Consider the following 27,737-nt stretch of genomic DNA (forward strand, 5'->3'; position numbering starts at 1 on the left):
ATCAGAATCTGCCCACTCTATGGTTCTGACGCACACACAATACTCCAGCTCTAACAAGCTGAGATAGTGTTGACTAGTTTCCCAGTAATTAGTAATCGAGGGCCTGGACTAATAATCCAGAGAATTTGAGTACAAATCCCATTGTGGTAGTTTGAGAATTTGAACTCAGTTTAAAAGAAGCTGAACTATAAAATGCAAATCTTCCTTTTAAAAAAAAATTAAATTAAAATCTGTTCTATGAAACTGTCAGATTGTCACCAAAAGTGAATTGCTTTACTGATATCGCTCCCTGGTCTGGGCCTGTATGTGACTCCCATCCCAATCCAGCACGGTGTTAACCATCCTATCAAAGGTGACCTTACAAACCATTGGGCAAATCGATAAGTGTCAGCCTCGTCAGTGAGGGCCGGATTGGGAGAATGGTGGGGGACAGCCATTCACCCAGAAGAAAAACTGTTGTTTCCATCACCTTTCCCAAGGAGGGAGCAGGGCCAGAAAATGCAGCGAGTCGTTCAAAATCCGTTGACTTTAGGGGGGGGGGGGAGGGAGACAGGAAAATCCCACCGGTGGGAAAATTCCACCCCATGGTTTCTCAAATGTTAAAATAACCCATTCCATCTCAACCTGGCTCTGAAGGTGCTGTTTGTTAAAGAGGGAAGCACAGTTCATCAGGATTTGGGAATGACAGCAATTAACCCACATTCCCATGCTTCTAATTTCCACTTTAAGCTCTATTTCTTTAATGATGCCTCTTTATATGTTAAGTTAGACAGTGCTTGTATCCCCAAATGCATCTTGCTGCCACTACTTCTCATTCAATCAAAGGCTGCAGTGATGGGTTAGGAGGGAGCCTGAGGCTAAAGTCTTAACAACACAAAAAACACGTCAGATTGGGGTTTTTTCTACTGTTGTGATCTAATTAAAATCTGTCCCATCTCAATATTTTGAAAACAATTACTGTTTATTTATATCTGCACCAGAAAAGTCACAATTAATGATTTTGATACAACTGCAAACTAACTGCTAATAGGAGACTCAACCTTTAAATTTAATAAGTCGGACCGATCTGGCGTTGGTAACTCTCAGGAAGTGCTGTGTCTGTAATTAGTGTCACATACAGACACTGAACCTGTTCCAGCCACTGTCACAACTCAAGTAATGGCCAGATCTCTCATAACTCGCCAGTAATTACTTAATACTAATTCTCTGAAAGAACACTTCAACTCGTTCCCTCTCAACAATCGTTTAAAAGCTTCGCTGCACTTGGATTCCCAGTTGCTCAGTGAATGAAGGCAGAGTGTGTTGTTGGGCCTTGCAGTTCCAGGTTCAATTCCCAATGGGAGTTGCCATCCTTCTGGGATTATCTCAGAGTGTCCAGAAAGGAAAGGTTCTCCCGGACACGGAGGTGGAAAAATCTGTTTCCTTTTCATTTCTTCTGTTGATGAAGTATAAAATTCTGAGAGGTGGAGAAATGGAAATTTGACCAGCCAAGGTGGCTGCAGGTGGGATATCATGTGATGAAATCGCCATAAGCACAGCCAACCAGAGTGTGTGACCCTGATCAACAGTGTGCTGTGGATTAGCTAATCCTGGCTAAAATAGTATCAAAATACTCAGCCAACCTAGCACAGTGTTCAGCACTGCTGCCTGTCAGCGCCAGGGACCCGGTTCAATTCCCGACTTGGGTCATTGTCTGTGTGGAGTTTGCACGTGCTCCCCATGTCTGCGTGGGTTTCCTCCGGGTGCTCCGGTTTCCTCCCACAGTCCCAAAGACGTGCTGGTTAGGTACATTGGCCGTGCTAAATTCTCCCTCAGTGTACCCGAGCAAGCGCTGGAGTGTGGCAACTAGGGGATTTTCACAGTAACTTCATTGCAGTGTTAATTTAAGCTTTACTTGTGACTAATAAATAAACTTTTAACTTTACTTTAGCATCTGTGGAGGGAGAGACACAATTTTAGATCAATGATCTTTCATTAGAACTGGCCAAATAGAATAGAGACCCTACAGTGCAGAAGGAGGTCATTCAGCCCATTGAGTCTGCACTAGCTCTCTGGCAGAGTATCTTACTCAAGCCCAGTGCCTCACCCTAATCCTGTCTTCGGAGGCCGAAATCCCTTCACCAAAATCCCTTTATTTACAATTCCAGCAGCAGTGCACAGAGTGCTGTCAGTCAGCAGTCTACCTTCGGGAGTGCCAGAGGAACTGACACTCCCAGTTAAATACAAGGAAAAGACTCACTGATTGTCCCATCAATTGACTCCTTAATCAGGGAGTTCATATTCCAATAGGTCAACCTCAATGGCCTGATTCAAGTCTTTACAATCCCCATAACCCCACACATTTCCCCTGGCCAATCCACCTAACCTACACATTTTGGAGTGTGGGAGGAAACCGGAGCACCCGGAGGAAACCCATGTAGACACAGGGAGAACGTGCAGACTCCACACAGGCAGTGACCCAAAGCCGGAATTGAATTCGGGTCCCTGGCGCTGTGAGGCAGCGCTAACCACTGTGCCATCCTAGTGACTTTTCATAGCCCAGCAATGAGCGGCAGACAATATTTGCGAAAACACTTTCTTTTTTCTGACAAATAAAGAGATATGAAATGATGTGAAGTTAGGTCTCAAATCTCGCTGGCAAGAAGAAGAATTTGGTGAATGTGGACATCATCAAAGAGACAATTACAAAAACAGGATCGATTAACTGAGGTGAATCATTATTTCAGAAGAGAAAACAGAATTGGACGACTTTAACCCTATTTGTCCTGGGAAGTCTCCTAATAAACAGCTTCAAGGTTATTTACTCAAATTATGTTTACTAAAAACTTACAAGCTCATCCTGATACTATATTCATCAGAAACTATTTCTGCTAAAGCGGATTATTTTGTGCAGTGTGATTTCTTTTACTGATGTGACAGGTTCAGACAGATGAGGTCTTACATTTGACCTGCACAGTGGGGATTACGATTGCTGGGGAGATGGCCCGACCTCTCTGATGGGACTAGTTGTCAAATCCTTCCCTACCTCTGTAAACTCCTCCAACCCCACAACTCTCCGAGTGTTTTGCATTCTTCCAGTTCCGACCCTCTTGCAAATCCTTGCTTTCCCATCATTCCCCCAATGGCCGTCATGCCTTCAGCTTCCTGGGCCCGAATTTCTGGAATTCCCTCCCCAAACCCCTCCACCTCATTCTCCTTCTTTGAGACACTCCTTAAAGCCAACCTTCCTGAACAAGCTTTTGGTGTCCAGACCTGTGGCTCAGTGTGAAATATTGTTCACTAACACTGCTGGATATTTTGGATAGATTTGGATAGATTTGAATATTTTGCTACATTAAGGACACTATAGAAAGGGTCGTTGTTGTCAATGATTTTGAGTTGACTCTGACTGTCTTATCATTCACAGCAATGTGTCCAGCAGATCTTCAGCAACTGTGGAAAGAAGTGACCAGTGTGCAAAGCATGGAGGACCCTCAGAAGAGCGAAAGTCTCGACCTCTCTACCAGCAGCTCCACCTCTACCTCCTTCCTATCCTCCAAGAGTTCTCCTTCAATATCCCATCATCCTTTGTTGAATGGGCAGAGTTCCGTTCACACTCCAAAGAGAGAAAGGTAAGCACCAATCACAGGAGATGGTGACTTGAGATCAGCCTGCAACTTTTCAATCATTCTTGCACAGCAACAATGACTGAGGAAGAACACAGGATCAGGAGGAGGCCATTCAGTCCCTTGAGCCTGATCCACCAATCACTGAGATTATGGCTGATCTGTATGTGCTCCATTTACCTCCCATTGGTCCATTTCCCTGTCACCCTCACCCCATCTTAGTCTTGAAAATTTGAGACATTGAGCGACTTCTAACCTTCGTCAGTCACAGGGTATTGGCACTGCTGCTGCCCCAGACAGAATAATTCATAGAATCAGTGATCATAGAATCCCTACAGTGCAGAAGGAGGCCATTCGGCCCATCACATCTGCACTGACAACAATCCCACCCAGGCCCTATCCCTGCAACCTGACAGTGTAGCTGGAACAACCACACACCAGCAACAACTAAGAGTAAGGGACGAGGGAGGGGGTAACCACGTGGGTGGATCTTCTTCTGCCACAGATGGCAGATGGAAAGAAAACTCACTAAAGGATTATAATGAGTATACGGCACAGAAACAGGCCATTCGGCCCAGCCACCCCATGCTGGTGTTTTTGCTCCACTCCAGCCTCCTCCTGTTTCCCCTCATATAAATCTACCATCCGAACCCTCTATCCTCCTCCTCCTCAAATACTTGTCTAGTTTTCCCCCTAGACACACCAGCCTTGGAATTAGAATTGAAGTCAGAATGTTCTGGAAATACATTGGAGGACGGGTTACTGCTTCAGGTGGGAAAGGGCAGATGTTCATGATGAAGCAAATCTGCTGCAAGAATTAATCCTTTTACTTTAGAAACTGGTGATGAATCCCTGGAACTCCAACCCGAGATTTGATATTCATTAGTTTACTCTGTTTGAAATGCTTCACCCTGGAGCTTTGCGAAGGGATGGTGTTCATCTTGTTTCCGTGGCCATGTACAAGCCCTGACTCAGAACGACAAGGGTAAGGGAGCAGGCCGGAGAGAGAGTACAGTGAGACTGGCATCTGATAGAAACATTGATCTGAGGGACCTGCATCGATCTTTGGAGATGGCAGGACATATTGAGAGCATGTTCAGCAAAGCCTATGAGATCTTTGGCCTCATAAATAGATGCATCGAGAACAAAAGCGGGGAAGTTAAAGCGAACCTTTGGAAAGCTTTGGTCAGATCCCAGCTGGAGGATCATGTCCCGTTCTGGCCACCACACTTTCAGAAGGATGTGAGGGTCTTTGAGAGGGTGCGGAGAAGATTTTACCAGAATGACGGGGAGATTTGATCGAGGTGGACAAGATGGTGACAGGTTTAGATAAAGAAATAAAGACAGGTGGATAAAGAAAACCTCTTCCCATTGGTTGATGGAACCAGGACTTGGGGGACACAGATTTAAATTTTGGACAAGAGACACGGGGATGTGAGGAAGAAATGTGTTTACTCGGCGAGTGGTAATGACAATGGAAGCAGATGGATAAGAAGGCAGCTCACAATCACCTTCTCAAGGGCAAATATAAAAGGATAAAGTCACTATAGTCCCAGATAACCATTGATCGCTCTCCCCATTGAGGGCGAAGGGGCGCTGACTGGTGGTGATTTCACCTGAGGGTCACCACAGCTCAGGCGAGGGGCAAGATTGAGAAGGCGCAGCCTTCATGGATAACCTCAGCTGGTACGGGGATTGACCCCACGCCATTGGCATCACTCTGCATCACTAACCAGCTGTCCAACCAACTGAGCTAATAATTGAAACTTCCTATGTGACTCTTTGAACCCTAGGGTTCAGCCTGTAATGACAATGAAATTCAACAGTTTTTTTAGCAAATCCACTTGTCCATTCTGAATCTTTTTGTGACAGTGTGACGTGAAGGTTAGTTCTTGTGTTTTCCTTGTTTGTGTAACTGTGATGAACCTGATCTCTGCTCTCTTCCTCCCTAGCTTGTCACATGAAGAACCCACGGGCATTCACCCTTTGTTTGGACATGGGGAATGCAAGTGGCCGGGTTGTGAAGCTCTCTGTGATGACGTGGGACAGTTTCTAAAGTAAGTATGATGGGGTGGGTGGAGAAGATTCATTTTCATAGAATCATGGATTCCCTACAGCGCAGAAGGAGGCCATTCGGCCCATCGAGTCTGCACCGACCACAATCCCACCCAGACCCTATTCCTGTAACCCCACACATTTACGCTGACACTAAGGGGCAATTTAGCATGGCCAATCCACCTAACCTGCGCATCTTTGGTCTGTGGGAAGAAACTGGAGCACCCGGAGGAAACCCATGCAGTCATGGGGAGAACGTGCAAACTCCACACACACAGTGAGCTGAGGCCAGAATTGAACCTGGGACCCTGGCGCTGTGAGGCAGCAATGCTAACCACTGTGCCACTGTGCCATGTGGGGTAGTGGATGATGGAATAAACTATATCAAACTGCTGCTCAGTTTTGGCATACACACTTCAAAAATGTCCAAAATACAAACCAGACAATAAAAACTTCCTTCACTCTTCTGTCTCTCTGGGCATCAGAGTTCAAATCCTACTTCCGGGTCAGTTCTTGAATTTTCTCGGGCCTCAATCCTGTTTAATCCATCTCCCGCCCCTCCCAGCCTCACCGGGCTCCATGTTCATCCTTGCACTCACTTTCTCTGCACTCCCTCCTTGTTCCTTCACCCACCAATTGTAGCGTCACCCTGAAAAGCTGAACTCGAATTCTAATGTCGTGCCCCTTTTTTCTGGATTCCACACAACCAGAGGTAATGATTTCTCTCCATCTCTCCATCATCAAATACTTCAAATGCCCTTAACACCTCAATGAAGTCACCCATTGAGCTTCTAACCTCCAAGAGATACAGGCCTACTTGGGACAACTTGTCCTTGTATTTTAACCCTTTTAGACTCAGGAAAACATTTTAATTTTAAACAGGAATAGAAACTGGAAGGATGTGAGCTGTCATTGCATTACTTTGGGGAGAGAGCTTACAATAGCTCTGGATCTCTGTTATTTATCATTTTTATTTATTCATTTACAACAAGTGGCCAGCATTTGTTACCCTTGAGAAGGTGATGATGAGCGGCCTTCTTGAGCCGCCGCAATCCATGCGGTGTAGGTACACCCGCAGTGCTGTTAGGGAGGGAGTTCCAGGATTTTGACCCAGTGACAGTGAAGGAATGGCCGATATATTTCCAAGTCAGCATGGTGAGTGACTTGGAGGGGAATCTCCAGATGGTGGTGTTTCTAGGTATCTGCTGCCCTTGTCCTTCTCGGTCGCAGGTTTGGAAGGTGCTGTCTAAGGAACCTTGGTGAGTTCCTGCAGTCCATCGTGTAAATGGTGCACACGGCTGCTACTGTTCATTAATGGTGGGGGGAGAGGATGTTTAATATTCTTTGGACCTTGAAGTCCTGAAGGAAAAAACAATAAAATTTGGGAAACGGCTGCGGCAAACTGTGAATCTTAAATTGGAATTCCAGTTCAGATCCGTACCAGTCATTTCCCAAGTTTAACTGTTTTACTCTTCTGGGACATAGGTAAGCAGAGATTTTACCGCTCCTGTTTAGAGTAATAGGTTCTGTGATCAGGCTGTACTCCAGGACTCAAGAAGCTGAGTAACCCAGAGGCATTGTGTGAGGTTAAAGTGTGGAACACTATTGGACCAACCTGCTACACTGATGGACCAGCATTGCCTCATTGTCAGTGTGAGGCCTGTAATAAACTGAAGCAGTGTGCAAGCCAGAGTAAAATTCACAGGAAAAGGATAAATCGCTTATATGACAGAAAGTCAAAGGATTTGGATAAATGTGTGTGGGGAGGATCAAGGGACACATCCACTCCAAAACTAGCTTCACTATCCAGTTTGGGAGATGGTGGTGCAGTGATGATGTCACTGCACTGGAAATCCAGATGCCCAAGTTAATGGTCTGGAGGCACAGGTTCAAATCCCGCCACGGCAGCTGGTGGAATTTAAATCTAAGTAATAACTCTGGAATGTAAAGCCAGCCATCAGTTAAAACCTACCTGGTCCTTCAGGGAAGGAAATCTGCCATGTTACCTGGTTTGGCCCACATGTGACTCCAGATCCACAACAATCTGGTTGACTCAGTTCAAGGGCAATTTGGGCTGGAAAACATTCCATGGGGACCTTTCCTGGCCCCAAACCAGAATAACAAGTTAGTGACTCAATCCTGGCCATGTATTATTTCAAGTGACTTTATCAAAATCTTTAAAATTATTAAGATAGACATGGGGAGGAATATTTTTAGTTGTGGGGGAGTGTGATACTGTGAATATAATTCAGTCACTAATTAATCCGATCAGAAAGTCTTTGCCCAGAGAGCGGTGAGAGTTTGGAACTCACTATCACAAGCTGAGAAGAATAGTGTAGATACATTGATGGGATTGACGTGTGAGGGGGAAGGGGATGGGAATGTATAATACTGCAGATTCTGGAAATCTGAAATAAACATTGAAAGTGCTGGAAACTCTCGGCAGGTCTGGCAGCATCTGTGGAGAGAGAAGCAGAGTTAATGGCCAGGATTTTTTTTTGAATTCATTCGTGGGACATGGGCGTCGCTGGCTGGCCAGCATTTATTGCCCATCCCAAGTTGCCCTTGGAGGGCAGTTGAGAGTCAACCACATTGCTATGGCTCTGGAGTCACATGTAGGCCAGACCGGGGTAAGGACGGCAGATTTCCTTCCTTAAAGGACATCAGTGAACCGGATTTTCCGGTCCCGCTAACAGCGCACCCCTGCCTGTGGGTTTCCCGTCAGCGTGGGGTGGCATCAGGTGGGAATTCCCATTGACAGTGGCGGAACCAGAGAATCCCGCCGCTCGCAAACACCACGCCACCTCCCACTGGCGAGAAACACACAGCTGGGAGGCCAGAGAATCTTACCCAAGGTTTCAGATCAATGGCCTTGATCAGAATGTGTGTTATATCTGGAATACTTTGTTCGGAAGAGATGAAGAGAGATAGGAGAAGCCAAAAGAGAAAACGCTGGAAAATCTCAGCAGGTCTGGCAGCATCTGTAAGGAGCCCAGATGACCCTTTGTCAAAGCTAAAAGGCATAGAAAGTGGGCGGCACGGTGGCACAGTGGTTAGCACTGCTGCCTCACAGTGCCAGAGAACCCGGGTTTGATTCCGGTTTGGGTCACTGTCTGTCTGGAGTTTGCACATTCTCACCGTGTCTGCGTGGGTTTCCTCCAAATGCTCCGGTTTTCTCTCACAGTCCAAAGATGTGCAGGTTGGGTAGATCAGCCCTGCTAAGTTCTTCCTCAGTGTACCCGAACAGGCGCCGGAGTGTGGCGACTAGGGGAATTTCACAGTAAATACATTGCAGTGTTAATGTAAACCTACTTGTGACACTAATAAATAAACTTTTAAGATATTTACACTGCATATTCATACTTAGCTTTGACAAAGGGTTGTCTGGACTGGAAACGTCAGCTCTTTTCTCTCCTTTACAGACGCTGCCAGACCCGCTGAGATTTTCCAGCGTTTTCTCTTTTGGTTTCAGATTCCAGCATCCACAGGAATTTGCTTTTGTTCAGAGACAGGAGGAGGTTGATGTAATGCAGAAACTCTCGCACGAATCAGCTGCCCTGGGTGCCTTGTTTCTTTACTGTGTGGTTTGATGTAATTTTATTTCTTTCAGAAGCATTTGCTTTACTGATTTCACATTAATTTTTATTTTAAGCTCGTAAACAAATAGGGGAGGAGACAACAATCAGATAGTGTCGAGGTATTCTCAGAAGGACAATTCTGCCTCTTTCATTCGCAGCATTGTTGAGTCGATGTTTTATAGCCGACTGCATAACTGGGGAAGTTTATTTAGCCAATTAACTGAGATGTGCAAACAGTCAATCTGTTAACAGTATCTGTACCAGTAAACGCTCTCAGGTACTGACCTCATTAGTGAAGTGATTTAGATAGACACAGGGGAGTGGTAATGGGACACAGGTACCAGGGGAGACAATAATTGGATACAACACGTAACTGCAAACCAGGCTTTTGCCTGCAGATGCCTCCACAGTAACTGATTTACGGGATCTCACTCCATCCTGGAAAGGGATGGGATTTCGAAATAATTCCCATTTTGATGCTTCCTCCCTTAACTCTTCATCTTCCAAGACACAACTTTGCAGAAGCCAGTACAGCGTCAGTGAGACAGATCGTTGATTCAAATGAGTCACTGGAATATTTCCCAAGGATTTTATAAATGTTGTTTTTTAGAAATAAAGTAAGCCAGACCGGTAAAATGTCAGCAACCCTCAGAGCGAGAGAGAGAGAGAGAGCAGACAGTTCAATGTGACAAACATGTAACTTGTGTCAGAGAGGGAGATATTTAAAAAAACCATTACAAACAGAATGAGAACAAGAGGGAGTGAGGAAAAGGCAACACACCCGCGCACACACCCCCACACACCCCCCACACGCACACACCCTCTCACTGCCCCACACACATGCCCTCACACACCCCCACACACACACCCCCACACACACACCTTCTCACTGCCCCACACACACCCCCTCACACACCCCCACACACATCCCCACATACACACCCTCTCACTGCCCCACACACACCACCTCACACTGACCCCCCCCCCACACACACACACACACCCACATAGACACCCTCACACTGCTCCACACTGATACACCCACCCACACACACACACCCTCACACACCCTCACACTGCCCCACACACACCCCTCACACTGCCCCACGCACCCCCCCGTACTGCCCCACACACATCCCCTCACACAATCCCTCACACATCCCCTCACACAATCCCTCACACATCCCCTCACACACCCCAACACACACACCCTCACATTGCCCCACACACACCCCCTTACACTTCACACACACACACACACACCCTCACACACCCCCTCACACTGCTCCACACACACCCTCTCACACACCCCCTCACACTGCCCCACACACACTCACCGCACACACCCCCACACACACCCCCTCACACTGCCCCCCCCCACACATCCCCTCACACTGCCCCAGACACAACCCCTCACACTGCCCAACACACATACCCACACCCACGCACAATCCCTCACACTGTCCCACACACACACCCTCTCACTACCCCAAACACACACCCTCACACTGCCCCTCACACTGAGGGGCACCCTTTAAATCCAACCCTCTACTGGCCACTGTCTCCCCTCCCCATGACCCCTGACCCACCATCTCATTGGCTTGGTGATAAATGATGTGGAAATGCCGGCGTTGGACTGGGGTAAACACAGCAAGAAGTCTCACAACACCAGGTTAAAGTCCAACAGGTTTATGTGGTAGCAAAATCCACTAGCTTTCGGAGCACTGCTCCTTCGTCAGGTGAGTGGAAGTTCTATTCACAAACAGGGCATATAAAGACACAAACTCAATTTACAAAATAATGGTTGGAATGCAAGTCTTTACAGGTAATCAAGTCTTAAAGGTACAGACAATGTGAGTGGAGAGAGGGTTAAGCACAGGTTAAAGAGATGTGTATTGACTTGCATTCCAATCATTATTTTGTAAATTGAGTTTGTGTCTTTATATGCCCTGTTTGTGAATAGAACTTCCACTTACCTGACGAAGGAGCAGCGCTCCGAAAGCTAGTGGCTTTTGTTACCAAATAAACCTGTTGGACTTTAACCTGGTGTTGTGAGACTTCTTACTTGGTGATAAATCCCAGGGAAGGCCCAGTGCTGGTCAGTTTAATGCCTGAGGAAACTTACTCCTCCCTCAATGGTCGTGAGGCAGAGTTCCTGCCCGGGGACTGCGCAGAACCTCCGCCAGCAACATTACATCTCACCCATTGTCATTGGCTGTTTGGTTTCTGCAGTTTGTGTTTGGAGTGACATTGCTGAATCATGTTCTACCCAAACGCTCAGTTGCTGCTCTCTGTCCACTGCCGCTCATCATAAGGTATTCGAAAACTGCTGTTTGGAATGTAAGAATTATTGAATGAAGATAAAGCAGGGCCGTTGTAATTCACTTTCTAAAAATTATTTGATTGCATATAAGTTAATACCAGGAGTCCAACAATCACAGGGCAACAAGCAATTCGAAAAGAACGTTCTGATACTGTTTAGCAACATGTTGGAGTCTGTCTCAGCCTCTCTGTGTGGTACACACCGTGGTTGTCACGGATACTATAATAATGGAGTTATTGACCAATCACAGTGATCAATCTCTATCAATGAGTCACCAACAGACCCAGGCATGAGGTGAGGAAAGTTCCCATTGGGTGAGAGCTTTGGGAACCAAAGGCCCAAAGTCACCTGATCCCCGAGCACGTTACACTCACTGCACACCGGGGGGCGGTTTTCCTACCTCGTTGCACCTGACATGGATCGGTGTGACCCGGGAAAGTAGCATGTGGGTGAAAAAAAAACGGTTTTGCATCCAGCGCCAGAAAGCCTGAGGTCACGGACCAACAGACTCAAGAACAGCTTCTTCCCTGCTGCTGTCAGACTTTTGAATGAACCTACCTTGCATTAAGTTGATCTTTCTCTACACCCTAGCTATGACTGTAACACTATATTCTGCACTCTCTCCTTTCCTTCTCTATGAACAGGATGTTTTTTCTGTATAGCGGGCAAGAAACTGTACTTTTCACTGTATGTTAATACATGTGACAATAACAAATCAGATCAAATCAATTCTCCCAACCCCTTTCTAATGGCGCAAACTGGATCATGCCCAAAGTTATGGCGGGGGGGGGGGGGGGGGGGGGGGGTGGCGGAGGGGGAGGGGGGGGTGGGGTGGGGTGGGGTCATGATGGGGAGGCGTGTCGGGGGTCACGAGCTGATGACCCATGCTGGGGAAGGGGAAGGTGCTTTGCTTGTCCTGAAACCATAAAATCCCGCCCGAGCTCAACGGACCTCCCCATGTTCCACCTCTTGGCCGCACCGATTCCCGTGGTAGTAAAATTCCAGCTGTTGTTTCCGCAGCTGAATTTGGGGATTCTGACGTTGACCTGTGAAGGTTTGAGGTTTCAGTGCAGTGCGAACAGGAGGTATACTGCTGCAGTGAAGTCCAAACAATGAATATCTGAGCTCACCGCACAACACATGTGTGATCCACATGGGCAGCATGCCACACGTGTGATCCACATGGGCAGCAGGCCACATGTGTGATTCACATAGACAGCATGGATGTTGCTAGTGGGCTTTTCGTGTTATAGCCTCTGATTAACTTAAGCTGGTGATATAACACGGTGAAGCCAAGACAAACTCTGCGGTGTTGCTAAACCCAAGCCTGTAGCCCAGTGTCTGATTCACCGCTCGCTGGGGCTCCTGGTGTAAATTTCTGTCTAATCTAATGATTTACTTTCTGCAAACTGTGTTTACATCTGTAAGTTCTTACCTGAAGGACCATGAACTGCCTCCCACTGGTTATGTGGCAGCTCTGCCAAATTCAATTAGATTCGGAGCAGGATTTTGTATCAAGTGTTACACGTAAGTCGGAATTTCAAACAAAGATGAGGATTTCTGGAAATTGGGAGGGAAGGGCAGGTTATCCTGATTAGACGCAATCAGTGTGAAGCAGAGATGAATTGTTTTCAAATTCCTGTTTTTAAATCTCTCCATAGCCTCGGCATTCCCTATCTCTGTAATCCTCCCAAGCACTACAACCCTCTGAGGTCCCTGCCCCCCTCCACATCTGACCTCAGAACATCCCTGGTTTTAATCGCTCCTGGGCCTAAGCACCGGACACTGAGGTGAGGAGGAACTACTTCTCGCAGAGGGTGGTGAATTTGTGGAACTCGCTGCCCCATCGCGCGGTGGAGTCTGAATCGTTGAATCATAGAATTATACAGTGCAGAAGGAGGCCATTCGGCCCATCGAGTCTGCACCAATCACAATCCCACCCTGGCCCTATCCCCATAACCCCATGCATTTACCCCAGCTAGTCCCCCTGACACTAAGGGTCAATTTAGCATGGCCAATCCACCTAACCTGCAAATCTTTGGTGTGTGGGAGGAAACCAGAGCACCCGGAGGAAACCCACGCAGACACGGGGAGAATGTGCAGACTTCACACAGACAGTGACCCAAGGCTGGAATTGAATCCGGATCCCTGGTGCTGAGAGGCAGCAGTGCCAACCATTGTGCCACTGTGCCACCCTATAAATGGTTTTAAGATGGAGATAGACATATTTCTAATTTTAAAAAGGGATAAGCGGATTTGGCGAACAGGTGGGGAGGTGGATTTGAGACCAGGGAGAGATCAGCCATGATCTGATTGAATGGCGGAGCAGGCTCGAAGGACTGAATTTGTCTACTTCTGCTCCTAATTCTTATGTTCCTCTGTTCCCCTGATTTCCCGCCCTACACATCTCCAAGCTGCTTCTCCCCCTTTAAGGTAAGTTTAATCTTTAATCTCTGGAGAGTCCAGGTCAATCCTGGGCTGATCAGATGAGGAGTGAAGTGCACTGTTTATACTGAGTAGCAGTCCATTGTAGCTGACTGAATTACTCATTTCAAATGATTTTTGGAGAGGAAAGTGTATAAAGTAGCAAATGAATCTTTCGGGTACTCTGCAATGAGAAGATGAAGCACCATCAGCTCCTGCAGTGAGAGCAATGGCGGCACGGTGGCACAGTGGTTAGCACTGCTGTCTCACAGCGCTAGGGATCCAGGTTCAATTCCCGGCTTGGGTCACTTGTCTGTGTGGAGTTTGCACGTTCTCCCCGTGTCTGCGTGGGTTTCCTCCGGGTGCTCCGGTTTCCTCCCACAGTCTGAAAGACGTGCTGGTTAGGGTGCATTGACCCGAACAGGCGCCGGAGTGTGGCGACTAGGGGATTTTCACAGTAACTTCATTGCAGTGTTAATGTAAAGCCTTACTTGTGACTAATAAATGAATAAACTTCAATGATTGGCCAAGAGGATTCTGTGCCAAGTGATTGCATTGGAGACAACTCCCAGCTATCACTCCGCTGCCCGATTTCAATCAACACAGCAATGACTCCAGGAATGACATTAGGGAGATGTTTCCGGGATCTACCATAAAGAGACTTCTCCACGGATACCTTCTCCACCACCCTCTGTCTGCTGATTGTTTCTGAAGGTTGTTCCAGTGAAGAATTCTCAGTAATTCATGGAGAGCTGAACTGCGGGGCATCACCAGGGTAGAAAGAGGCTGAGATATGAAAATGAATGGTTTGTTGATTGGACGCCTGGGTTTAGAACTCCGCTAATTGTTCAGGAACGGAAGGGTAAGACAGGCGAGGGGCTCCAGTGTTCAGGTTTTCAGAAAGAATGAGTTTGAGATGAGTCTGGATTTTAATTTGTTGAGGATGTGAGGGCAACAAAGAGAAGAGTGAAAGGAATACTGATAAAGTGAAGTAAAGTTTATTTATTAGTGTCATAAGTAGGCTTACATTAACACAGCAATGAAGTTACTGTGAAAATCCCCCAGCCACCGCACTCCGGCGCCTGTTCGGGTACACTGAGGGAGAATTTAGCACGGCCAATCCACCCTCACGTCTTTGAACTGTGGGAGGAAACCGGAGCACCCGGAGGAAACCCACGCAGACACGAGGAGAATGTGCAAACTCCACACAGACAGTGACCCAAGCCAGGAATCGAACCAGGGTCCCTGGAGCTGTGAGGCAGCAGTGCTAACCACTGTGCCACCGTGCCGATTGTAGTGTTATTGACAAGTGGGTGAGAAAGGAGGGGCAAGAGCGATTGGGTGATTATAACTGAGTACAATGTTAAGCTGACAGCCAGTTTACATCTTCCAATCTTTAGAATCAGATCTTGTAGCCCAGAAGGAGGCCATTCAGCCCTACGTACCTGTGCTAGCTCCCTAAAAATGCCATTCAATTAGTATCACTCTCCTCTCCTCCTTCTCCATAGTCATCTGGACCGAATTCTGGATCTGTCCCGAAGATAATTCTGAAATTCCGTGTGTTCACGGCAGTGAGCCACCCACTCCCATTCATGTGGGACCTTTGACAAAGCTGATTTTGTGCAGCGATCTCAGCCTGGATGATGGGATCCTCCGCTGTCCCCTCACTCTCTCCTCCCTCCACGGGAAAGGAAGGAGAGGAGCTGAGCCATCCACTGGCTGCTTTAAATCGATTTCTCCACCTTGTAGGAACGGTGGCCGATGCTCCAATCAGATCAGTAAATGGAATAACAACGGCGTCTTTATGGGACAGAGATAAACTGTGATTCCTGCCTGTCTATTGCCAGCTTCTTGCAACTGGGAGCAAGCAGCAAGCCGCCTCCCCTGCTTTATGGACCCTGTTACGAGATAAGTGCTAGAACTACAACAATAACTTATATTTATATAGCACCCGCCACAGTGAAACATTCCAGGGCACTTCACAGCAGTGTTATCATAGAGTCATAGAGGTTTACAGCATGGAAACAGGCTCTTCATCCCAACTTGTCCATGCCACCCTTTTTTTTAAACACCTAAGCTAATTGCCCACATTTGGTCCATATCCCTCTATACCCATCTTACCCATGTAACTGTCTCAACGCTGTTTAAAAGACAAAATTGTACCCGCCTCTACTACTATCTCTGGCAGCTTGTTCCAGACACTTATCACCCTCTGTGTGAAAAAATTGCACCTCTGGACCCTTCTGTATCTCTCCCCTCTCACCTTAAACCTATGCCCTCTAGTTTTAGACTCCTCTACCTTTAGGAAAAGATATTGACTATCCAGCTGATCTACACACCTCATTATTTTATAGACCTCTATAAGATCATCCATCAGCCTTCAGAGAAAAAAGTCCCAGTCTATCCAGCCTCTCCTTATAACTCAAACCATCAAGTCCCGGTAGCAGCCCAGTAAATCTCTTCTGCACTCTTTCTAGTTTAAGAACAGTAGAACAGTACAGCACAGGAAACAGGCCCTTCGGCCCTCCAAGCCTGTGCCGCTCCTTGGTCCAACTAGACCAATCGTTAGTATCCCTCCATTCCCAGGCTGCTCATGTGACTATCCAGGTAAGTCTTAAACGATGTCAGCGTGCCTGCCTCCACCACCCTACTTGGCAGCGCATTCCAGGCCCCCACCACCCTCTGTGTAAAAAAAACGTCCCTCTGATATCTGAGTTATACTTCGCCCCTCTCAGCTTGAGCCCGTGACCCCTCGTGATCGTCACCTCCGACCTGGGAAAAAGCTTCCCACTGTTCACCCTATCTATACCCTATTGCCCAGTTTAATCATATCCTTTCTATAATAGGGTGACCAGACCAGAATAGGGTTATCAAACAAAACTTTGACACCAAGCAACAAAGGAAGTTACTGGGAGAGTGACTGAGTGTTGTTCAAACTGACAGGTTAAAAGAGGTGTTAAAAGAGAGAGAGAGGTGACTACAAGTTTGGGACGTTGGAAATTGGGGATGCAGAAGAGAACAGAATTGGGGGATGAAGGCACGCCGTGGGATTTCGCGGCAGAGCAGGCCATGACTCTATTCCTCTGAGTTTGTCCTTGGGCTGCACATGTGCTGTGTGATGTGAATGGCAGCCGAGCGATCCCACAGCGAGGGAAGGTCTGCCAGTGCACGCAGCCATTGCTGGAGCCAAAGACATGGTTCATTTCTTAGTGACTGGCTGGTTAAGCCCTGTCTAGCGAGTGGTGTGCCTCAGTGCAGCAGCGAGCAGCGCTGAGGGTCATACAAATTGTTTTCATGCTCTGTCACCGGCTTCCTTTAATTAGCTCATTTGCAATTAGATCCCTTTGTTGCTAGGATGGTAGAAAAGACATCAAAGGAGCGTGTTTGTGTGTTTGCCAACTCTCTGACACTTGAGAGGATTGAAAAATAACTAGGAGTGATAAAAGGAGGCTGGGCTGAGGAAAGAAATAATGTAAACACACATTTATCTTATCCTCCTGACTAAAATGATTAGACAGTTACAAATAAAAGAAACTACAGCCAGACACAGTTTGATAACCGAACCCTCTGTGTGTCTCACCTCAAATTGGCTGATAGTTTACAGGAAGCCAGGAAACTCTTGTTCAGTGAAGGTATTGAGGATAAATAGGGAGAAACTCTTCCCATTGATTGAAAGGTTAAGAAGGAGGAGGCTGGAGAGAGCCACTGGATGCATTGAGGTTATCTTTCACAATTCAATAGACTCTGGAAAGGTTCCTGCAAACTAGAAAGTGGCAAATGAGGGAGGGAGAGAACATTGTTGGAATGTAACCAGTGACAACTTGGTTTGGATGTAATGTGACCAATTGGAACAAGATGTAAGGGTCAGCTGACCCAGTAAACCATGAAACCAATTACAAAGTGATGTAATAGTCTGCTGACCAGCTGATTCACTATAAATAAGGAACTATGTAGAATTGTGGAGAGCTTGGAGTGGCCCAGGGCGAGGCCCCAAGTTTGGAGTAATGATGTTTCTTTATTAAACCCTTTCTTTGATTTATAAGATGGAGTAAGTTTTGATGTAATTTCATTAGCTGCATTTTGCAAAGTTCCTTCTGAAGAAAAACATAGAACTACAGACCTGTCAGTTTGACATCAGTAGCAAGGAAGATGTTGGAATCTATTCTAAAGGAAGTGATAACTGGACACTGTGGCTGGAGTTCTCTGGCTGTTCAGGCCCCACTGCCGCTGCCAATGAGGGTGGAGAATTTGGCGCTCAGCCAAATTTTCATTCACTGCGGCGTGACCAGAGAATCCCATTGGCGTGAACGGCCAGAAAATTCTGGTATGATTGGGCAAAGTCAACATGGATTTATGAAAGGGAAATCATGTTTGACAAACGTGGGAGATTTTTGAGGATATTCCTTATAGTATTGATAAAGGGGAACCAGTGGATGTGGTGTATTTGGATTTTCAGAAGACTTTCGATGAGGTCCCACACAGGAGGTTAGTAAACAAAATTAGAGCTCATGGGATTGGGGGAAAGATACTGAGATAGATTGAGAATTGGTTAACGGACAGGAAACTGAGAGTGGGATATACAGATCATTCTCAGGTTGGCAGGCAGTGACTAGTAGTGTACAACAAGGATCAGCACTGGGACCCAGCTGTTCACAATCCAGATCAATGATTTGGATGTGGGGATCAAATGTAATATTTCCAAGTTTACTGATGACACAAAACTTGGTGGGAAAGTGAGTTTTGAGGAGGATGCAGAGACTTCAAGGACATTTAGGTAACTGAGTGGACACGAACATAGCAGATGGAAAATAATGTGAATGAGTGCGAAGTTATCCACTTTGGTAGCAAAAACAGAAAGGCTGAGTGTATCTTTAAACAATGAGAGGTTGGGAAGTGTGGGTTTCCAAAGGGACCTGGGTGTCCTTGTCCCTGAGTCACTGAAATCAGGTGCAACGAGCAATTAGCAAGACAAATAATATGTTGGACTCCATCACAAGGGGGTTTGAATACAGGAACAAGGATGTGTTACTGCAGCTGTACAGGACCTTGGTGAAATCACATCTGGAGTATTGTGTAGAGTTTTGCTCTCCTTACCTAAGGAAGGATATACTTGTCATACTGGGAGCACAGCAAAGGTTCACCAGATTAATCCCTCAGATGGTGGGGTTATCTTATGAAAAGAGACTGGGGAGACTGGGCCTGTGTTCCATAGCGTTTTGAAGAATGAGAGGAGATCTCATTGAAACTTACAACATTTCTACAGGGTGGCACAGTGGTTAGGGCTGCTGCCTTATAGCGCCAGGGACCCGGGTTCAATTCCAGTCTTGGGTGACTGTATGGAATTTGCACGTGGAGGAGTAGGGCCTGTGTAAGACGTTCTTTCAGAGAGTTAGTGCAATGGGCTGAATGGCCTCCTCCTGCACTGCAGGGATTTTATGGTTCTATGATGTGGAGAGGCTGTTTCCCCTGGCTGTAGGTCTAGAATCGGAATAAGTGGGTTAGGGTTAGGATTGAGATGAGGAGGAACGTCTTCACTCAGAGGGTGGTGGATCTTTGGAATTCTCTATTCCAGAGGGCTGTGGTGACTCAGTCATTGAGCAGGTTCAAGGCAGAAATCGATAGCTTCCTGGATACTGATGGCATCGAGGGATTTGAGGATAGTGGGGAAACTGGCTTAGAGATAGATGGTCAGCTTGATGGGCCAAATGGCCTGAGTCTGCTCCTTATTCCTATGGTTTAATGTAACCAGGGGACACCCATTTAAGGTAAAATAAGCAAAGGGGATGTGAGTTCAAATGCTTTTACACAGCGATAGGTTAGAATCTGGAATGCACGACCTGTTCAATTATGGCTTTCAAAAGGAATTGGATAATTTTCTGACTCCAATGAAGAGGCAGGGGAGTTGATTAGGTGAGTTGCCAAAGGGAGAGTGTCACCCAATTCTATCACTATTTTACGATTCAATATTTCTCTGGTTACAGAAAGGCAGGTAAATGGGTTCAGAGTACAGATCAGACATAATCTAATTGGATGGCAGACACACTGGAAGGGCTGAATGGACTCCTTCTCTTCCTGTCTTCCTAAAACTGAGGAAGTCGGGTTGAACAGTTGTGAAGAATGAGCTCAAGTCGGAAATGGTAAACTGAGTTTTGGTTGGAGGTGGGGAGTGGAGGAGGAGTTGGAGAGTATTCATGTCGAGAGGACTAGAATACAAGAGCAGGGATGTACTTCTGAGGCTGTATAAGGCTCTGGTCAGACTCCATTTGGAGTATTGTGAGCAGTTTTGGGCCCCGTATCTAAGGAAGGATGTGCTGGCCTTGGAAAGGGTCCAGAGGAGGTTCACAAGAATGATCCCTGGAATGAAGAACTTGTCGTATGAGGAACGGTTGAGGACTCTGTCTGTACTCGTTGAAGTTTAGAAGGATGAGGGGGGATCTTATTGAAACTTACAGGATACTGCGAAGCCCGGATAGAGTGGACATAGAGAGGATGTTTCCACTAGTAGGAAGAACTAGAACCAGAGGGCACAACCTCAGGCTAAAGGGACGATCCTTTAAAACTGAGATGAGGAGGAATTTCTTCAGCCAGAGACTGGTGAATCGGTGGAACTCTTTGCCGCAGAAGGCTGTGGAGGCCAGGTAATTGAGTGTCTTTAAGACAGAGATAGATAGGTTCTTGATTAATAAGGGGATCAGGGTTTATGGGGAAAAGGCAGGAGAATGGGGATGAGAAAAATATCAGCCATGATTGAATGGTGGAGCAGACTCGATGGGCCGAGTGGCCTCATTCTGCTCCTGTGTCTTATGGTCTTGTGGTATTGGTTGGAGGTTAAGAAGAAAGAGATACAAGGTGACAATGTAAATGACAGTGTTGAGAATATCAGGTTGGTTGCAGTGCTCACGCTGTGACAGACAGTGAGGGTGAACTGTGAGTCACTGGGAGATCAGCCCAAGTGCTATCCCTGATATCCAGACAATTCACACCTTCTAGTAGAGACATTGGATTCTTGTCCCTCACTAATCCAACTACAGAAAAGCCAATTGTAGCAGCCGTAATCCTGCCCTAAATGGGATTAACTCACTCTGAATGAATTTGTCCACTCCAGTATCCTGAAGGACACGGGAATATGGGAACACCACCGCCTGGAGGTTTCCCTCCAAGCCACTCACCATCCTGACTTGGAAATATACCGCCGTTCCTTGGCAGTCGTTGGGTCAAAATCCTGGAATTCCCTCCCTAACGGCATTGTGGATCAACCCACACCACATGGACTGCAGCGATTCAAGAAGGCAGCACACCACCACCTTCCCAAGGACAACTAGGGATGGGTAATAATTCCTGACCTTAGCAGTGATGCCCCTAAATGAATAAGAAAAGGCCTGATGTGTGTAGCTTGTCTGGCTCAGTGGAACATTAGGCAGTTCAGTAATCCATTGGAATACTGTTACACTCACGTGAATTCGCATTTGAGCAGAGTTAGTTGGTGAAAAGCCCTTTATCGCAAAATATTCAGAATATCCAGAATATTCAGCCTTTCCCTGTTCCAGTATCGGATATACACACACTCACATATGCACCCGCATATGCACCCGCATACTCAAACACACACTCACTCACTCACACACACACACACATGCACGCATATTCACACTCACACACACACACTCACTCTCACATTCACTCACTCGCTCACATACACAGACACATACACAGACACACACACAGACACTCACACTCTCTCTCAGGTTTGGGTTACTGTCTGTGTGAAGTTTGCACATTCTTCCCGTGTCTGCGTGGGTTCCTCCGGGTGCTCCGGGTTTTCTCTCACAGTTCGAAAGACGTGCTGGTTAGGTGGATTGACCATGCTAAATTCTCCCTCAGTGTACCCGAACAGGCGCCGGAGTGTGGCGACTAGGGGATTTTCACAGTAACTTCATTGCAGTGAACCTATTTGTGACACTAATAAATAAACTTTACTTTACTTCTGCACACTCACACACACTCTCTCACACACACACATACACACAAACTCACACACTCTCACTCACACCCTCTCACTCACACACTCTCACTCACACACTCTCACTCTAACACCCTCTCACACACACACACACACACACTCTCACTTACACACACACACTCACTCTAACAGCCTCTCACACACACACACTCACTCTAACAGCCTCTCACACACACACACACTCACTCTAACAGCCTCTCACACACACATACACTCACTCTAACACCCTCTCACTCACACACACACACACTCTCACTCTAACACCCTCTCACACACACACTCTCACTCTAACACCCTCTCACACACACACAAACACACTCAAACAACCTCTCACACACACACACTCACTCACACACTCTCACTCACACCCTCTCACTCACAAACTCTCACACACACACTCACTCTAACACCCTCTCACACACACACACTCACTCTAACACCCTCTCACACACACACACACTCACTCTAACACCCTCTCACACACACACACACACACACACTCACTCTAACACCCTCTCACACACACACACTCACTCTAACACCCTCTCACACACACACACACACTCACTCACACACTCTCACTCACACCCTCTCACTCACAAACTCTCACACACACACTCACTCTAACACCCTCTCACACACACACACACTCACTCTAACACCCTCTCACACACACACACACACACACTCTCACTCTAACACCCTCTCACACACACACACACTCACTCTAACACCCTCTCACACACACACACACACACACTCTCACTCTAACACCCTCTCACACACACACACTCACTCTAACACCCTCTCACACACACACACACTCACTCTAACACCCTCTCTCACACACACACACACTCACTCTAACACCCTCTCACACACACACACACACTCACTCTAACACCCTCTCACACACACACACACACTCACTCTAACACCCTCTCACACACACACACACTCACTCTAACACCCTCTCACACACACACACACACACACTCTCACTCTAACACCCTCTCACACACACACACTCACTCTAACACCCTCTCACACACACACACACTCACTCTAACACCCTCTCTCACACACACACACACTCACTCTAACACCCTCTCACACACACACACACACTCACTCTAACACCCTCTCACACACACACACACACTCACTCACACACTCTCACTCACACCCTCTCACTCACAAACTCTCACACACACACACTCACTCTAACACCCTCTCACACACACACACACACTCACTCTAACACCCTCTCACACACACACACACTCACTCTAACACCCTCTCACACACACACACACACACACACTCAGTCTAACACCCTCTCACACACACACACTCACTCTAACACCCTCTCACACACTCACACACTCTTACTCACACCCTCTCACTCACAAACTCTCACACACACACACTCACTCTAACACCCTCTCACACACACACACACACACACTCACTCTAACACCCTCTCACACACACACACTCACTCTAACACCCTTTCACACACACACACTCACTCTAACACCCTCTCACACACACACACACTCACTCTAACACCCTCTCACACACACACACACACTCACTCTAACACCCTCTCTCACACACACACACACACGCACACAGTAGTAATGAGAATGCTGAGTCACCGTGCTGTGCTGTTGTTCTGGGGTACCGGGTTTGAACGCTGCTTGATTTCTCATGCTGCTAACAGACAGTGCCCTATTGTTCCAAGGTAATGGAATCAAGTCTGCACAGTGTGCGCAGAAAGGAGCTCTGCAATGTTGTTTAAGAGGACGGGTGAGGTCATGCTTATTTGTTTTAATCATCAGTGCTGAGCAGGAATGGAGAGAAGCTCTCCATTCCCCAGTGAATCTCAGATGAGATCATTGTTATGAAGTCACTGCTCTTACAGATGGTGGGTGAGGGGGCGGGAGAGAGGAAAGAGAGAGATTTTCTCCAGAAATCCCACAGTGTTGCCCAAGCAATCAGCCAGTGTTCTGAAAGAAAACACAAATAAATAATCCTTGCTGCTGGTTTGATGAAATGGACCATCTCGGAACAGTTGCAATGTCTGACAGTGCAGGTCAGGCAGACTGTGAGTAGGAGTCCCACATCAGTCGGTTCTCAAATTCATACCAGATGTGGCAGTGTATTCTGGGGATGGATTTTCCCTGGCCCTGAAAATAATCAGGACAGAACAGGCGAGGAAATTAGTTTGTCCTGTTCCTCTTCGCTGTAGTGTTGCTCATAAATTTCACAAATAAATAACTCCCATCTTCCCAAAAAATATATCAACATTAGTTCAAATCAAATATCTCCGTAAAACATCCACGGTGGTGTACTCAGCATCTACCTTCCCTCAGTGTGAAAGGTGGCTTGAGAGTAGGACCTCAAACATGTCCTGAGATTCACTGGGGAGTGGATAGCTGTGTTGTGTTTTATATCTGGGAGATATGCAGAGATGACGTGCCAGTTTTGATGTGTGCCAGAGCTTTGTTTACAGTAATTCTAAAATTTCTGCTCTCATGCATGACTAATGGTACACAGAACAAAGAGTCAACATCCAATCAAACACCAAATAATTGGACAATTGAATAGTCCATCTTTTCCCGATTGTAAATACCTTATTTTAAAAACCATCCGAAACAACAAACAGATGTACGTTGAGTGATTTCATAGAATCATAGAATCCCTACAGTGCAGAAGGAGGCCATTCAGCCCATCGAGTCCACACTGACCACAATTCCACCCAGGCCCTATTCCCATAACCCCTCCCTCATATTTACGCCACTAATCCCCCTGACACTCAAGTCAATTTAGTATGGCCAATCAACCTAACCCGCACATTTTAGGAGTGTGGGAGGAAACCGGAGCACCCGGAAGAAACCCACACAGACACAGGGAGAATGTGCAAACTCCACACAGTGACCCGAGGCCGAGAATTGAACCCGGGTCCCTGGCGCTGTGAGGCAGCAATGCTAACCACTGTGCCATCATGCCACCTTCTTAGAGTTGGTCTTGCCTGTTTGCTCCAAGTGCAGGAACAGTCTTTGTGATCTAAAGGTTGCTGAGATCCATGAACGAGAGGTTGTGGTCGTGTGTGTGATGTGACCACAGTGGGAAAGGAAATGTATCTTCATAATCACTGTCCTTGAAATATCCTGCTCTGCACACAATCAGGTGACTCTGTGTTCTTACCCAACGATAATGCTGGTAACCGTTTGATTGGTTTTGGCGCTGATGGAGATGACGCGTGTTTGTGGTTGCAATTTGGCCGTTTGATGTCAACCCAATCTCCAGCTTTGAACCGTGGTTTCCTTGCCTGTGTCCACTTGTCAAAGTATGCTTTTGCTTTACCTCATAACTTGGCAACTTTTTCTGCCTTCCCTCACGTACAAACGTTACGACTGAAATTCATCCAGGGAGTTGCTCAACTGTGTGGTTGGCAGAAGGTCTTTTTGGACTTTGGCAGCTTCCTGTTAGTGGAAAATACCACTTGTGTCATCACTGCATCACAGCCGACCAGACTATTGAGCCACACTGTGTATGAGTTTCAGTGCTGGTGTGATGCCAAGTACATCCCAGTGATTGGCTAATCAAATCAAACAGCACATTCCTTCATTTGTCTGTAAGAGGCAGAGTACAGACTGCACTCAACCAGCACGCACTTATAAAACCCAAAACAAAACCTCTACCTTGAGATGTGATTCCCCGATTTGGCAGCACTTGCTGAACAATCCCGAGTGTGCTAATAGCTACACTAACGGTGTCTTTTGTTATTGCAATGGAGAGGGATAGGGCCGTACGGCAGGGCAAGGTTTACAATTGGGGGAGGGGTAATTATGATGCGATTAGGCAAGAATTAGGGGGCATAAGTTGGGAACAGAAACTGTCAGAGAAAGGAACTAATGAAAAGTGGAACTTTTTCAAGGAACAAATACTGGATGTCCTTGATAGGTATGTTCCTGTCAGGCAGGGAGGAAATGGCCGAGTGAGGGAACCATGGTTCACAAAAGAGGTGGAATGTCTTGTGAAAAGGAAGAGGGAAGCTTATGTAGGGATGAGGAAACAAGGTTCAGATGGCTCGATTGAGGGTTACAAGTTAGCAAGGAATGAGCTGAAAAAGGGGCTTAGGAGAGCTAGGGGGGGACATGAGAAGTCCTTGGCGGGTCGGATCAAGGAAAACCCCAAGGCTTTTTACTCTTATGTGAGGAATAAAAGAATGACCAGGGTGAGGTTAGGGCCAGTCAAGGACAGTAGTGGGAACTTGTGTATGGAGTCAGTAGAGATAGGCGAGGTGATGAATGAATACTTTTCTTCAGTGTTCACCAAGGAGAGGGGCCATGTTTTTGAGGAAGAGAAGGTGTTACAGGCTAATAGGCTGGAGGAAATAGATGTTCGGAGGGAGGATGTCTTGGCAGTTTTGAATGAACTGAAGGTCGATAAGTCCCCTGGGCCTGATGAAATGTATCCTAGGATTCTGTGGGAGGCAAGGGATGAGATTGCAGAGCCTTTGGCTTTGATCTTTGGGTCCTCGCTGTCCACGGGGATGGTGCCAGAGGACTGGAGAATGGCGAATGTTGTTCCTCTGTTTAAGAAAGGGAATAGAAATGACCCTGGTAATTATAGACCGGTTAGTCTTACTTCGGTGGTTGGTAAATTGATGGAAAGGGTCCTTAGGGATGGGATTTACGACCATTTAGAAAGATGCGGATTAATCCGAGATAGTCAGCACGGATTCGTGAAGGGCAAGTCGTGCCTCACAAATTTGATAGAATTTTTTGAGGAGGTAACTAAGTGTGTTGATGAAGGTAGGGCAGTTGATGTCATATACATGGATTTTAGTAAGGCATTTGATAAGGTCCCCCATGGTCGGCTTATGATGAAAGTGAGGAGGTGTGGGATAGAGGGAAAGTTGGCCGATTGGATAGGTAACTGGCTGTCTGACCGAAGACAGAGGGTGGTGGTCGATGGAAAATTTTCGGATTGGAGGCAGGTTGCTAGCGGTGTGCCGCAGGGATCAGTGCTTGGTCCTCTGCTCTTTGTGATTTTTATTAATGACTTAGAGGAGGGGGCTGAAGGGTGGATCAGTAAATTTGCTGATGACACCAAGATTGGTGGAGTAGTGGATGAGGTGGAGGGCTGTTGTAGGCTGCAAAGAGACATAGATAGGATGCAAAGCTGGGCTGAAAAATGGCAAATGGAGTTTAACCCTGATAAATGTGAGGTGATTCATTTTGGTAGGACAAATTTAAATGTGGATTACAGGGTCAAAGGTAGGGTTCTGAAGACTGTGGAGGAACAGAGAGATCTTGGGGTCCATATCCACAGATCTCTAAAGGTTGCCAGTCAAGTGGATAGAGCTGTGAAGAAGGCCTATAGTGTGTTAGCTTTTATTAACAGGGGGTTGGAGTTTAAGAGCCGTGGGGTTATGCTGCAACTGTACAGGACCTTGGTGAGACCACATTTGGAATATTGTGTGCAGTTCTGGTCACCTCACTATAAGAAGGATGTGGAAGCACTGGAAAGAGTGCAGAGGAGATTTACCAGGATGCTGCCTGGTTTGGAGGGTAGGTCATATGAGGAAAGGTTGAGGGAGCTAGGGCTGTTCTCTCTGGAGCGGAGGAGGCTGAGGGGAGACTTAATAGAGGTGTATAAAATGATGAAGGGGATAGATAGAGTGAACGTTCAAAGACTATTTCCTCGGGTGGATGGAG

General features: G+C 46.7%; 1 protein-coding gene across 2 annotated transcripts in view; it reads left to right on the plus strand.

Moving 5' to 3' along the window:
- foxp4 (forkhead box P4) overlaps window positions 1-27,737 on the plus strand; it is a 447,909-nt gene that overhangs the window by 305,202 nt on the left and 114,970 nt on the right. For both annotated transcript variants that reach the window (XM_078241974.1, XM_078241973.1), the window contains exons 7-8: window positions 3,407-3,611; window positions 5,558-5,662. In XM_078241974.1, the coding sequence (XP_078098100.1) occupies window positions 3,407-3,611; window positions 5,558-5,662 (310 nt within the window). The remainder of the gene's footprint in view (window positions 1-3,406; window positions 3,612-5,557; window positions 5,663-27,737) is intronic.

This window comes from Mustelus asterias, chromosome 25 (genome assembly GCF_964213995.1).
Source record: "Mustelus asterias chromosome 25, sMusAst1.hap1.1, whole genome shotgun sequence".
Lineage (NCBI taxonomy): Eukaryota > Metazoa > Chordata > Chondrichthyes > Carcharhiniformes > Triakidae > Mustelus > Mustelus asterias.